Source organism: Rhea pennata, chromosome 25 (genome assembly GCF_028389875.1).
Source record: "Rhea pennata isolate bPtePen1 chromosome 25, bPtePen1.pri, whole genome shotgun sequence".
NCBI classification, from domain to species: Eukaryota; Metazoa; Chordata; class Aves; order Rheiformes; family Rheidae; genus Rhea; species Rhea pennata.
This window is the reverse complement of record NC_084687.1, coordinates 3,038,747-3,051,340: the sequence shown is the minus strand read 5'-3', so window position 1 is coordinate 3,051,340 and position 12,594 is coordinate 3,038,747. Positions and strand designations below refer to the sequence as shown.

The 12,594-nt window shown below is 50.0% G+C and overlaps 2 protein-coding genes across 4 annotated transcripts in view; one reads left to right on the top strand and one right to left on the bottom strand.

Annotated features, from left to right (window-relative positions):
- Positions 1-2,227, bottom strand: part of KCTD20 (potassium channel tetramerization domain containing 20) — a 28,311-nt gene extending 26,084 nt beyond the window's left edge. The window contains exons 1-2 of one of the 3 annotated variants that reach the window (XM_062595257.1): positions 2,158-2,205; positions 253-368 (exon numbers count right to left, since the gene is read on the bottom strand). The gene's annotated coding sequence lies outside the window, so the exon portion shown is untranslated. Of the gene's footprint in view, positions 1-252; positions 455-2,157 lie in introns of those variants that run through there. The other 2 variants (XM_062595258.1, XM_062595259.1) reach the window with 2 other exon arrangements.
- A 1,276-nt stretch (positions 2,228-3,503) lies between these two features.
- Positions 3,504-12,245, top strand: ETV7 (ETS variant transcription factor 7). Its single transcript, XM_062595276.1, has 8 exons — positions 3,504-3,869; positions 6,599-6,716; positions 6,979-7,143; positions 7,973-8,080; positions 9,113-9,328; positions 9,579-9,721; positions 10,135-10,235; positions 11,040-12,245. Exons 1-8 carry the CDS (start codon positions 3,864-3,866, stop codon positions 11,149-11,151), a joined length of 969 nt encoding a protein of 322 aa, XP_062451260.1. The 5' UTR covers positions 3,504-3,863; the 3' UTR covers positions 11,152-12,245.
- The last annotated feature ends 349 nt before the right edge of the window (positions 12,246-12,594 follow it).

The following is a 12,594-nucleotide window of genomic DNA, read 5'->3' as shown; positions in this document are numbered from 1 at the left end:
ATTCATTTTATACTCCACATATCAAATGTGCCCACATTAACAATGATCTTAGATTATGTTTCTTTTAGCAAAATTACGACCAATGATGCAGATGAGGCTTTTCTTTTTTGAGGTTCTGGGCATAGTATATTGCCTTCCACTAAGAACTGCTATAAAGCAATTCCAGAGAAAAACCTAACACTTTCCCTGCTTTCAGTTACATGCAATCTACATCAAACAGCTCAAATGTGTTTGCCAAGTCTTGCTTCTCACCACTGTTGAGTAGTGCATAAACAACAGTTTTGGTCCTTTTGACTCCAGCTTCTTCCAAGTAGATACCGGTGGCTTGACTGGGCCCACTGAAGTCCACCCAAATTCATACAGAACAACTACAAAAGAGAAAGTTTCAAAAAAAACCCCAATATATGCAGTGGATTCCTATCCAGAAAAGTCACTCTAAGCAGGAAATATCCATTTCAACACTAGCAGCAGAAGATAGTACTCAGAAAAATAATAATAAAAACATTCCACATGCTGCAGATAAGGTAAGTTTGTCTTAAAACACATATCAATTTAACTAAGCCAGTATACACCTATTTCTATTAAAGCATGACCTACTTCAGCCTGTTGTTAATTGCTTTAAGATAAGCTGAAATAAGTCAGTGCATAGTCTTCCACACAGGTTTCGCTGATAACTAGTACAACCATAAAACTGCTCAATTCAACTGTAAGAGACTCTCTAATGTGAATGTTGTTATAGAAAATATAGTTAGGCCAGTATAAGTAATTGCCATACAAACTGTTTTGCAAAAAAGTGCTTTTAGTGATGTAAGTAATGCAAGTTGTAAATGGTATCAGACTATTTTAGTAAAAGATTTCCCTAAATAAATTTATTCCACTAATACTAAAGGCATGTGTAAATTCAGTGTGAAGAATAACAGCTAAAACCATTTTTAAACAAGAGCAGCTTTGCCTACAGACTAACTCACAGATTGCAAGCCCAGCGGCCGCCTTTTTGGAAGCCTACATCACTAAAAACGCTTCTATGAAGCGACTGCAGAAATATTCATAACCCATCAGTCCAGGTGATTCCAGGCAGTGCAGTCTCACAGACCAGGCACAGAGGTGAACAAGGACACACTTTGAAAGTGCAGACTGACAGGTTTTCATTAACAATCTCCTTCCAATTAACAGTTCAGGATTGCCAAGAATACCAGCAAGGACTGCGACTTTTGAGAGGAAGCTAAGAAGCACACAGGAAGCAAAGGGGACTTCTCTGCCTTAAGCCTTAATTTACTGCTACAACTGCCTTGGTTTGACAACAGCCACTCAAAAGTCACTCAAAACATTCTCCCTAAGAATAGGTGTGCATAACCTCCCAAGATGATTAGCATTATTATTACCCCTTCCCGAACAGCTTAAGGTCACTTGGAAGGCAGCGCAGAGAAGAGATTCAGAGACAGCAGGGAGTCATAATGCAGAAAGGTGCCCACAAGCAGGGGCCGACTCACTTATTCCTCATGTAAGGAAAATCCCGCAGCCCCTAGAAGCTCCTGCTCCCTTTCAAAGTGGGCCAAGAAGGAGGAGAGAAAAAGGAAAGTAGGCCCAAGCCTTAAAAGAGGGACTGCGAGGCAGACACAGGGACATAGCATGAACCTCACAGGCCCTCAGGGGTGACAGCCCCAGCCCCCCCACCCCATACACAGCACAGAGCAAAGCCCCAAAGGGCCCCGTGCCTGCCAGGCACGGTCCCGACGCGCCCTCCCATGCCAGGGGGCAACGGAGGCCCCCAAATCCCTCCCCGAAATGCCCAGGGCGGGGGAGGGACCCCCCCCCGGATCCCCTCAAAACACACAGGGGACAGCAGAGGCCCCGTGGCCCCACCGACACCCCCCAACGCCCACGGAGGGCAGGGAACATCCCCCCGGCTCCATCCCTCCCCTCCCACCCACTACGGGGCAACGGACCCCCAAGATGGCCGCGGGGGGCAGGAAAGGCCCCACAGGGCCCAAAATGGACACGGAAGGCATTGAATGACCCCCAGGTCCCCAAATGGCCGCGGAGGTCAGGGAGGCCTCCGCGCCTCCCCCCCCAGGCAGGCAGGCAGGCAGGCAGGGCCCCGGAGCCCCCCGAGGGCCGCGGGGGGCGGGCAGAGCCCCCGCCAGCCCCGACGCCCACCTCCGAGGCCTCGCTCCCCGCGTCCCCGGCGACGCCGCGGCTTCCGGCGGGCGGAGGGCGGGTCCCGCCGCCACGCCCCGCCTCCTCGCCCCCGCCACCCGATTGGCCCAAGGGGGCCGAAGGGGGCTAGCCAATGAGAGGCGAGGGATCGGGCGGGGCGGGGCGACGCCGGAGTGGGCGGGGAGGTGGGCGGGGCAGGAGGGGGACGCGGGGTGGGGGCGGGGGGCGCCGCTGGGCGCACTCTCGTGTGCACGCTTGTGCGCGGAGTCCTGTGCATGCGTGCACCTTCCTGTGCACACCTTCAGTGCACACCCTCCCGCGCGCACACACACCCTCCCGGGCACACTTACCTGTGCACACCTTCTTATGTGGAGCAGTGCGTGCACCCCTGCGCGTGCTCTCCTGCGCGCACACCTCCCGTGCACGCTCTCCTGCGCGCACACCTTGCTGCACATACCCTAGTGCACAGCCGTACGCAGCCCCGTTGCCACCCCCAGCCCCTCTACATGAAAGTCTGCGTCGCACCGAGACAGCCCAGGTTGCCCCCAGTTGCCAAGGGCCTGCTTCAAGAGCCGCTTTCCACTCCAGGCCTGGGGACAATTCATTTCCTGAGCTGTTCTGGGGGCTTTGCAGGGGTGTGGTGACACTGGCTGCTCCTTCTTGCCTGTGGGGCCGCAGGGACCACGGTGACCCCACAGCCAGAGCATGTATGGTTGTTACCAGGCTGGCGTAGGCTGGCACCCCTGGCTGGCACATTTTGGAAGAGGCTCTGGAGCCAGGGGAAGGATCATTGTGCCTTCAGCACAGACCCACCAGGCCCTGCCGGGCCCCACGGAGGGGCTGGAGGCAGCACCAGGCTCAGCGCAGGGCCCCTTGCAGCCTCTTCCCTCCTTGCTCAGAGCCCCTGCAGCCAAAAGCCTCACTCATCATTACCCAAAAGAGATAAATCCAGATACATAAGCCGCAGGCTCAGGTGCCATGGAGCCTGTACGTCCCGTGGTGACCGGCAGACCCTCCAGCAGCGTGTCCACCCAATGCTGGCCAGGGTCCGGGTTGCTGAGCCTCGCTGCAGCCCCCGGTGCTGCCCAGTCTCTGCTGCGGGCCAGGCACCGGGGGGGGGGGGGGAGGAGAGGGGGGAGGAGGGACCCCGGGCCTGGCAGGGGACACCGGCACTGTCTCGATGCTGGCGTCCCTCGGGGTCCCCGGTCTGCCCGGGCAGAGGCACCGGCCGTGCGGGGACGCGGGGGCAGTGGCCGGGGCGGGGGAAGAGGACGGGGAAGGGGCGCTGCCTGCCTGGGCTCCGGCTCGTTTCGATTTCGTTTCCTGGAAGAATCTCGCCGAAGCTCGGAGAGGCCGCAGGGACTGGATCTGTCCGCGCCGGGGCAACGCCGAGCACCGGGACAGCGCCGAGCACCGGGACAGCACCGAACATCGGGGCAGCGCCGGGCACCGAGACAGCGCCGAGCACCGGGGCAGCACCGAGCATCGGGGCAGCGCCGAGCACCGGGACAGCGCCGGGCAGCGGGGCAGCACCGAGCACCGAGACAGCGCCGAGGAACGGGGGCAGCACAACAGCGGCGGCAGCGCCGAGCACCGGGGCCGCACTGAGCACAAGGGCAGCTCCCGGCACCGGGACAGCGCCGAGCACCGAGGCCGGGGCGGCGCCGAGCACGGCTGCAGGGAGCGGCGACCCACCGCCGCCGGGGATGCAGGTAAGAGCCGCCGGCCTTGCATTCGAGCCCGCACCGCCTCAAAAAGGAGACCAGGGCACCCAAGATGCCCCCTCCACTTAGGACTGACCTGTACGGTGCTTTTACACAGCCAGGACTTTTTATTTCATTTATTTATTTATTTATTTATTACCAGTTTTTATCTTCAGCTTCCCACTCTAAATCATCCAAGGACAATTTTCTTTCGAATCAAGGAAACGTTGTCTGTGTCTCAGAAACATGTATGAAAGCAGCTAAGCAGGGAAATAAAAACCCAACAAAACAAAATCAGTGCGAAGTCGGAAGAGTTAAGAGTTCTCTCTTATTCCCTAGAAATCTTTAGAAGCTGGAAAGCTACCAAACGTTCTGGATCATTTTTAGAGTAAATCCACTTGTAACAGAGTCATGAAATGGGGGAAAAACATAAAATGTCTTTACAGAGGAGTTATAGAGAAAATGCACTGCTAATCTCTTTCACTTTTATTTTTTCCTGTAGCCTATTACTTAGAATGAACCTGAAACATGGTTTGCATTGCTAGAAAGTATTTTCAGAATTTATATTGGAACTTTTCAGATTTCCTCATATGTTGTTAAGAAACTGATTACTTTGGTAAAGCTAACAACCCAGATCCCGTAACAGCACTGCCAGAGAAATTGTTAATACCAGTTCTTCTGATGAAGAAAACCCCAGCAGCCTGAGATTTAGTTTTGGAATGATTCAGCTTCTTATCTTTATCATAAAAACACTGAGCTATAAAGATAATTCTTTTAAGGTTTCCCTCTTGTTTTGACATATTTAATAAGTGACAATAAAGATGTATCATCACTATAAAGTACTTTGGTAATTTCCAGCCATTTCCAGCTTCCTAGCCAAATTGTTCCCTTTCTCCAGATAAAACTCCCCTAGGCCAAAGTAGAGCATTTTCCTTGGGAGAGATGGAGGGATCTGCTCCTCAGACACTTGTGGATCCCTGTGGGATGCTCCAAGACTTTGGGGGCAATCTTCACATTTAAGATGTGTGTCCAACCACCACAGCCTGCTCTGTCACTAGCACTTTGATTTTCCTTACCTCTGATTTTCAAAGAGGCTGAGCTCCTACAACTCCCTTTCTCCCCCGTAACCTTGAGGAGTGCTGGCTGGCTTAACCACCTGAGAAAATCTCCCTGAGGGTGTATTGAAGTGCTCAGAATCAGCAATGGCTTCAGAAAATACTGGTTACAAGAAAAGTTGTCAATCTTCCAGAGAATTAAGCTGCTCAGATCACCTTGCGATTGCTGGGATTCACATTAGTAGACTTCTAAGAGGAAACATATCTGCTTGTCTATCAATATTTCAAGATGTAGATGGGACTGAAAACAAGATCTCAGCTGACTTCTTGCTCATGGGCTCTGGATAAAAGCCCAGTGACAGGCTGCCTCCCAGCCCAGGAGACAGAGGTACTGGTGGCACCTTTCCTTTCAGTCTTGACCAGTGACCATCGCTGCAGGCTCTGTGAGCATCTGAGCTTTTGTTGAGGCTGGAGGAGCTCATTAATGAGCAGGCAAGAGGAGGAATAATTTTTCTGAGTGTGAAGTTCGGGGACTCAAGAGGGCAAGATGAGGGGAATTTCACTAATGCCTGGGATTGCTGTTCCAGTCAAGTCCAGGTGATTGCTAAGGAGTTACAAACAGAGATACATCTATTTATATGGTGTGATCAAGACAAAATCTAAGCACCATTATCATCAGCTTTATTTATCTTCATAACTCTCTGAAGCATTTAAGTCCTGTCCTTAAAACGCAGACCTCCAATGAGCTGCCAAGGATCTTGCAGGAAGCCTGGAGCTCACATGGGCATGGAAGGCTCTGCTGGTCTTGGCTTCATCTTCCAATTCCCTGCAGCCATGGGGCACTGGAGATGCCTAATAACTTACTTTTGGAACCTAGATGAGCCCTTAATGATGGCAGATACCCATGCTAATGTTGAAGAAAAGAACTTGAGAAAGAGAGAGGGGATCTCTGGCTACGAACACTGTCTAAGGGCAACCAGAAAATCATTCTGGGCCTGATAAAGAACTTGGAATCGGTACTGAAGAGTCATGCAGACATGTCTTGCCCATACGTTATAGGCTGAGGACTGCAACACCAGCCCAGATTTCCTAAATTTAAGCCTAGGTAGGCAGTATCCTTTATTCTAAAGCATGTGGCCAAAAAAGTGCAGCTCAGTCCTCTCTAAATCTAGAAATGAGTTAAAGGTTGGAAATACAGAAGATTCCCTGATCCTATTAGAAATCAAATGGAGAAAAAGGGTAGATTATTTGGCACTACATTGCAGATAAAACCTTGCCTCCCACTGACCTGCAGAGAAGAGAGGGGAACTTTCCCTACACCCTATGGTTATCATTTCCCCTTCATTTGGGAAGTTGAGGTGGCATTTCCAGGAACCCACCGCTATCTCTATTACCATGTTAGGTAGCCATTGTGGCAATGATTCAATGTGAAGGGTACCCACTCCCCACTGCAAACTGAGTCACCAGCTTTACCTCCAGACGTGGTTTTCCCCTGTGGTCTCCTATCAGTGACCAGCCAAGCTTGAACTACTTTAAAGTGCATCATGCTGCTGCTCCAAGAAGCTAGCTGGAAACTATTTGGGCAATGTTTACTGTGGTGGAGGTGTCTCCAAAGCAAAGTGAAGGCAAGAAACAAGAGGGATTTTTTTCCCCCTGTTGATGTGTTTGATTTCTTTTCCCCAGGGTGAAGTGACAGTTGGTCCTTCGAGCCCAGTTGTTGTAGCTTCATTACCACCCCAACCCCAGGCCAGATGCACTTCCATTGGCGAGGGGGAAATCTTCAAGCTGCCGGGAAGGCTGAGTGAGTAGACATTGAGCAAGTCAATGCTTCTTACAAAAGATATCCCCACAGGGTGGGACGCAGTGGGTGCAACTGTGTGACCATTGCCCACTGTCTCGATTAGGGGACAAGATAGGCCAGTCACCACAGCTCATTTTCTTTCTCTGGGTAATTTGATCTGTGAATGTTTAAGAGGAAATGTTTGGGAATGGAGAAGTCTAGTATCTCTCACTGGTTTTGAAGATGGAGACCAAGCTGTTTCAGAGGCTGCCCATGGTTTCAGGAATCCAGCCCTCGCTGTGGAGCAAGGAGGATGTGATCCACTGGTTGAGATGGGCTGAGAAAGAATATTCCCTTCGGAAAACGGATGAAAGCAAGTTTGAAATGAACGGGAAAGCCCTGTGCATTCTCACCAAGGATGACTTCAGATACAGAGCTCCTAGCTCAGGTTAGATGAGGGGGAATGGTGTTTCTATGAACAGACTGATCACAGCACAGGCTGTGGGCTGCTGAGAGGGGCTGGATAGGTCCTGGTAGATGTGGATTGAGCCCTGCCTAGCCAAATGGATGAGGGAGGCTGGGACAATTCTCTTCTTTCCTTATACCCTCTAGACTGCAAATTCTTTGGGATGGGGATAATCTCCTACTCTGTAAGTGACACAGAAATATAGGTAACAATATTAAAATCCAGCTGTGGGGAACACCAAATCATAGTGACTTTGGGTGTCACCTTTTGTTACCCTTTCTTGCATGGTTTCAGTAGGGTAGGATTAAAAGGACCATCATGCACAGCCAGATGCACAGCCCACATGGTTGTCCTTCCCCATGACAACACTCCTAGTTATCCACTCAAAGCCCTATTCTAGATTCTGCTATGTGCTTTCTCACATACGGAGCATGTTGTCGCTGCCGTAGTTTCAGTTAGTAAACCTGAGTTTCCTGTCCAAAAATCAGGTGTGGTATTGCTTCATATCAGTAAAAAAAAAAGTTTCACATAGTTACAGTTCCCACAGTGATAAAAGCAATCTTTTACGATGTGCTTATGAGAGGTCTGACATCCCTGGGGGACAAGATGCGATGGTGAAAGAGGGCTGTCAAAAAAGAAGCAGATGGTGACGGAGAGAATAGGGACTACATGGCTTGAATTGCCAGTGCAAAAATAAAACTTGTTACCACTTTTTGCAACTTCTATTATCCAGATGATCTATTTCTGTGATACTCTGTTGTAGTATGGCATCATCATCTGAACAGACTCAAATGCTTTCCTTCCCCTGTAGGTGATGTCTTATATGAATTACTCCAGTACATCAAAACTCAAAGAAGAGCTCTAGTGTGCAGCCCTTTACTGAACTCACCTTTCAGGGAGGTCAAGAGCACGGTGGAAGGTATGATGGAGAATGGCAGCTGTCCGTCAGGTGGAGCCTGCCCTTGGCCACAGTAGGTTGCCCAGGTCGGAGGTTTGAAGCTCACCTCTCTGAGGGAGATGGTTTGAAAATCTCCAATGTTGCGGGCATGAGTAGCTGTGTTCCAGTGCTCCTCTTGGCTCGGCCATCCCTGCAGAGCTGGCAGATGGGGAAAGAGAAGGAGTAAGATGTTAGGCTTGGGCAGAGAAATGAGCACTAGTGGGGTGGCAGAACCTAGGGGTCAGAGCAGGGCAGTCTTCTTTTCTGGATGCTGTTCCTGTCCCTAGAGCCAAAGCTGCATGTTCAGAGACAGCCGCTCATTTTAGGTGCCTTGCTTCTGCAAAGCCAGCTTTAACTTTGAACTTCCTTTCTCCTATGGCTGCTATGCTGGTCTGAGGGTGCAGACAGTCTCTTTTCTGGGCCCAGCTACAGTGGCTGAAGACATCACCGGCCCCAGCTGCCCAATGCTGCCCAGTACCCGGGGAATCTCCTCCCCGCAGCACTGCCAGCGTTAGTTTGCACAGCCAGTGAGGATGGTTTCATACGACCTGGCTCACTTTGCACTGCGGCAGATTCAGGAGCACTCTCATGAGCCTCTCTGCTGCCATTAACAAGTGGATGTAGGGTGACAAATTTCTTAAACTGCCATGGCAGTTTCCAAACGGATTAATCACATGCATGTGCTCTGATATTCTCCCATTCCAGCTTTTCTTCTCCTCTAACAACTCTCCTACCTGCCCTCCACATGACTGGCAGCACTTCTAGCCCACCTTGGACCTTTTGCTGCTTCTGCTTCCAGCACCCTTTTCCCTCAGGAAAATCCCAGGGCTTTCCTCTTTGCTTGTCTCTGCTGACTGCAGCGTCAGTGGGTTGGTGTGAGACTGGGGCTTGGAGTGATGACAGACTCAGATTTTCCACAGTAAACCAGTCTGAGGCTCTGCTTCTCTGCGTGTTTCATGGCTTCAAAGGTCTCCTGGGTCCTACTGTAACGCACTGCATGGGGTTTTCTTGCAGGAGCGGACTGCTGCGCAGAGGCTGCCCCAGCTGCTGTTTCTTCCCCTTTGCCTAGCTGCTCAAGCTGTGCCAAACAACCCTTGTTCTCCAGCGGGACCTGCAGCCATGTGGAGCCACTGAACCTCTCTCATCCCAGCTCGGAAGGCAGCTGCAGGGCAGATGCCCTCTGCTCTTTCCGTACACCCCCACCAGCTCCAGCAGATGGGAGGATTGCAGGTGAATATGAATTTTCAGCTTTGATCCCAGGGGAAATGAGGTTGCATTGCCTTTGCCTCAATTTCCCCACCTGAGAAATGCCAGTTTTCCCACGCATTTTGAGATCTAGCAATGAATGTGCTGCACATGAGCTCTAGGCTCTTATTGTTATTATTCCTATGACAAGAAGTCTTGTTTCTGACCAACCCTCACCGGAGTGTATGTGCCTTAGTGGGAGCTCTGTGATTATTTCTTCTGTGTGAACACTCAGACTGCAGGTTACTGTGGGATTACGTGTACCAGCTCCTCTCTGACAGCCGCTATGAGCCTTACATCAAATGGGAAGACAAGGAGGCCAAGATCTTCCGGGTTGTTAATCCTAATGGACTTGCCCAGCTCTGGGGAAACCACAAGGTAAATTCAATTGATATCAAGTTTGTCATTCTTGGGCTTTTGAATGTTGCCTTAGCTCCATTTGCTCACAACCTGCTCCCTGGATCCATCTGACGTGAGGGCAGGGGAGGGTGAGAGCAGAGTGGGCCCCAGGTCTACAAAGAGATGCCAACTTCTTGCTGGGTCAGATGGGTGGCACTAGCCCCAACCCCCTGCAGCAGGGATGCAGACCACAGCAGCAGAGACTTGCTGCCAAGCGCCCAGAAGAAAGGCCAGGTTATGGAGACCCATGACACCACTTGCAATGTCTGTGAAACCACTTTGGGCATTCCATCCATGGCCTAGTAGGCCCAATTGCTGCACAGCGATCCAAACCAGGTGTTTGTGCTTAGTTTACTCCAAAAAACCCCACCCTAATTTTTTGCTCCTTCCAGAACCGGATAAACATGACATATGAAAAGATGTCACGAGCACTCAGACATTACTACAAACTCAACATCATCAAAAAGGAGCCAGGGCAGAAGCTGTTGTTTAGGTAAGATAAAGCAGTGGTGGGCAACTGATGGGCTCCAGATATTGGCAGCTGCTTTATCTCACTGGATCCTTCATGATCCAGACCTGAGATGAAGTCATAGTGTTCTTACTGTATTTTGGGGGTAACTGCATGAAAATATGGCCTGTCTTAGTTTGATGGTGCTGTGAGGAGCCTGGTCCCACTTGGCTGTCTGCTACCATGCACGCAGGAATCCTGCAGCAGCTGCGTGCGGGTATCTGCTGAAGTCAGCCCTCATGCTGAGGTAAAAGGCCTGGGCTGGCTTTGCAAAACCTCAGTGGTTGCTTCTGTGTTTGCTTCTTTTTTTTCCTCCTCTGCAAATGCAGTACCCTAGCAGGTTTGTATCTAGACTCTGCTCTGTGCAAACCAGGCGTGTGGGATGCCTGGGTGCTGTGCTCCTGCTGGATCTGCTGCCCCACACAGCAGGTCAGCAATCCACCCAGGCTGAACTCCATCTGCCAGCAGCAACTAACCCTTGTGGAGGCAGGCAGGGAATTCAATTTTTAATTGAATTTCACACTGTTTTCAGTGCTGGATGCTTGTCTGGGAGTAGTTTAAACTTAAAATGGCAGCATTGGGCTCAGGGCTGAGGTGCAAAGCACCTCACAGCCCCAGGCTTGGTGCATTTGAGATGCAAAGAATTGGGATTCTCAGCAAAGCCTGGAGGCTGCAGGTAGCCTCAAAGGGGAGCTCCAGAGCTCAGCTGGCAAGCACAGTGGCTTGAGTGTTTACAGGCTGTTGTGGGGTGGGGTTTGGCTATGAAGTTGAAACTGTTCAAAAATGCAGATTTCTGAAGACTCCTGGGGAGATCATCCATGAGAAACCCAGCAAACTGGAGCAGCTGGAGAATGAGGAACATGAGGATTTCAAGGAAGATACATTGGAGGTCTCTCTGTAGGAAATCTCTGCGGGTAGCATTTGCAGTGTATTGCAGATTTGTACTCCACTGTGAAATACTGGAGTCTCTTGCTCTCCCAGCAGAAGGCCACAGAGCAGTGGTCATGGATTTCAAAACCTGTCCTGAGCAAAGACTGTGACAACTTTGGGGCTTTGTCAGCAAAACTCACACACCAAAATTATCCTCCTACCCAGAAAGTGAAGGTGAATTTGTGTGTTGGTCTTTTGCTTGCTTCTTTCCCTCCTCAGTGAGAGAACGTGATGTTTTTTGCTTTTTATGTTTCAATGCTTGTCTGCAAGGTTCAAACTTGCTGGTAAAGATGGTTCCATTCTTCAAACTAAGCCTGATGAGCAGAAAGCGCTGGAGCACACACTTTGCATTGAACATTTAATCAAGCACTTTCATTGAGAGCGGTGGTCATAAGCATTTACATGCTGGTCTGAAACTGAGCCTTTGCCCCTTGTTGGGGAACGGACTTACATTGCGGATATGCTGTACATTAATCTCACAGGCTGCAGTGGAGCTGCTGACCGTATTGAGGGCGGGAATGTCCACCTGGAACAGGCCCAGTTGGAGATGTGCAGCTCCACACTGCAGGGAGTCTTTAAGCTGGGTCTCGTTTTAGCTCCTTTCCCTCCATATAATTCTTATTGTAATTAGCTGACTAGATAATGTGACAAGAAACACAAGCCAGTAATGAACACGATCACACTTATTGTTAGAGATGTAGTTATTTGCTTTGGGTACAAAACAGGACATGCACTTTCATGCCCCACAAAAGGGCACGGTATTGACTCCAGTCCTCCTGGGGTTTGGCTGTTTGCGGTACTCGTGAGAAATCTGTGGAGCTGCTCTGTGTTTTACACCATGGGAGGATGTAGCATATATAATCTTTGCCCTCAGCTTCTGAATACCCAAACCAAAGTTCCCAGTGAGCCAAAGTTTACTTAGAGTATTTGGGCAACTAATGGAAAAGGCTGGCTTCGTAACCTCACTTATTGTTAGTAAGTGCTAAAAGGAACAATGTGCATGTGTTTCTTAAATCTGAAAATATCCATTAATATTTTTGGATTATGTTTTGCTGGGGAAATAAAATTCTGAGACTGCACAGTTGAAAATCCCACTTCTTGCTGGTTGAAAATCTGAAACTGAGAAACCCAAACCTTCTTCATTTACCCAGAAACAAGCACTGCAAAGAAACTCTCATTCAACCAGCTCCAGATGAGCAACCTGGTTCTTGTCACCAAGCTTGTCAGCCTGGAAACCAGAGTGCAATAGTCCAGGCTGCTCAGCAGCTATTGGGTGAATACAGCACAAACACTTGGTATTTTATAGCTTTGTGCAAAAGCACAGATACACGTAGCAAAAGCAGCATCATGTTTCATGGTTGATGGGAAACGGGGAGTTCCTTCAGACCTTGGTTTCGCATCAGTGCAAAACTAA

Bases quoted from the DNA above. Each gene is read 5' to 3' on its own strand.
- ETV7 (XM_062595276.1), top strand. The intron at 6,717-6,978 runs GTGAGTAGACAT...CCATGGTTTCAG, and splicing joins CAAGCTGCCGGGAAGGCTGA to GAATCCAGCCCTCGCTGTGG. The intron at 7,144-7,972 runs GTTAGATGAGGG...CTTCCCCTGTAG, and splicing joins ATACAGAGCTCCTAGCTCAG to GTGATGTCTTATATGAATTA.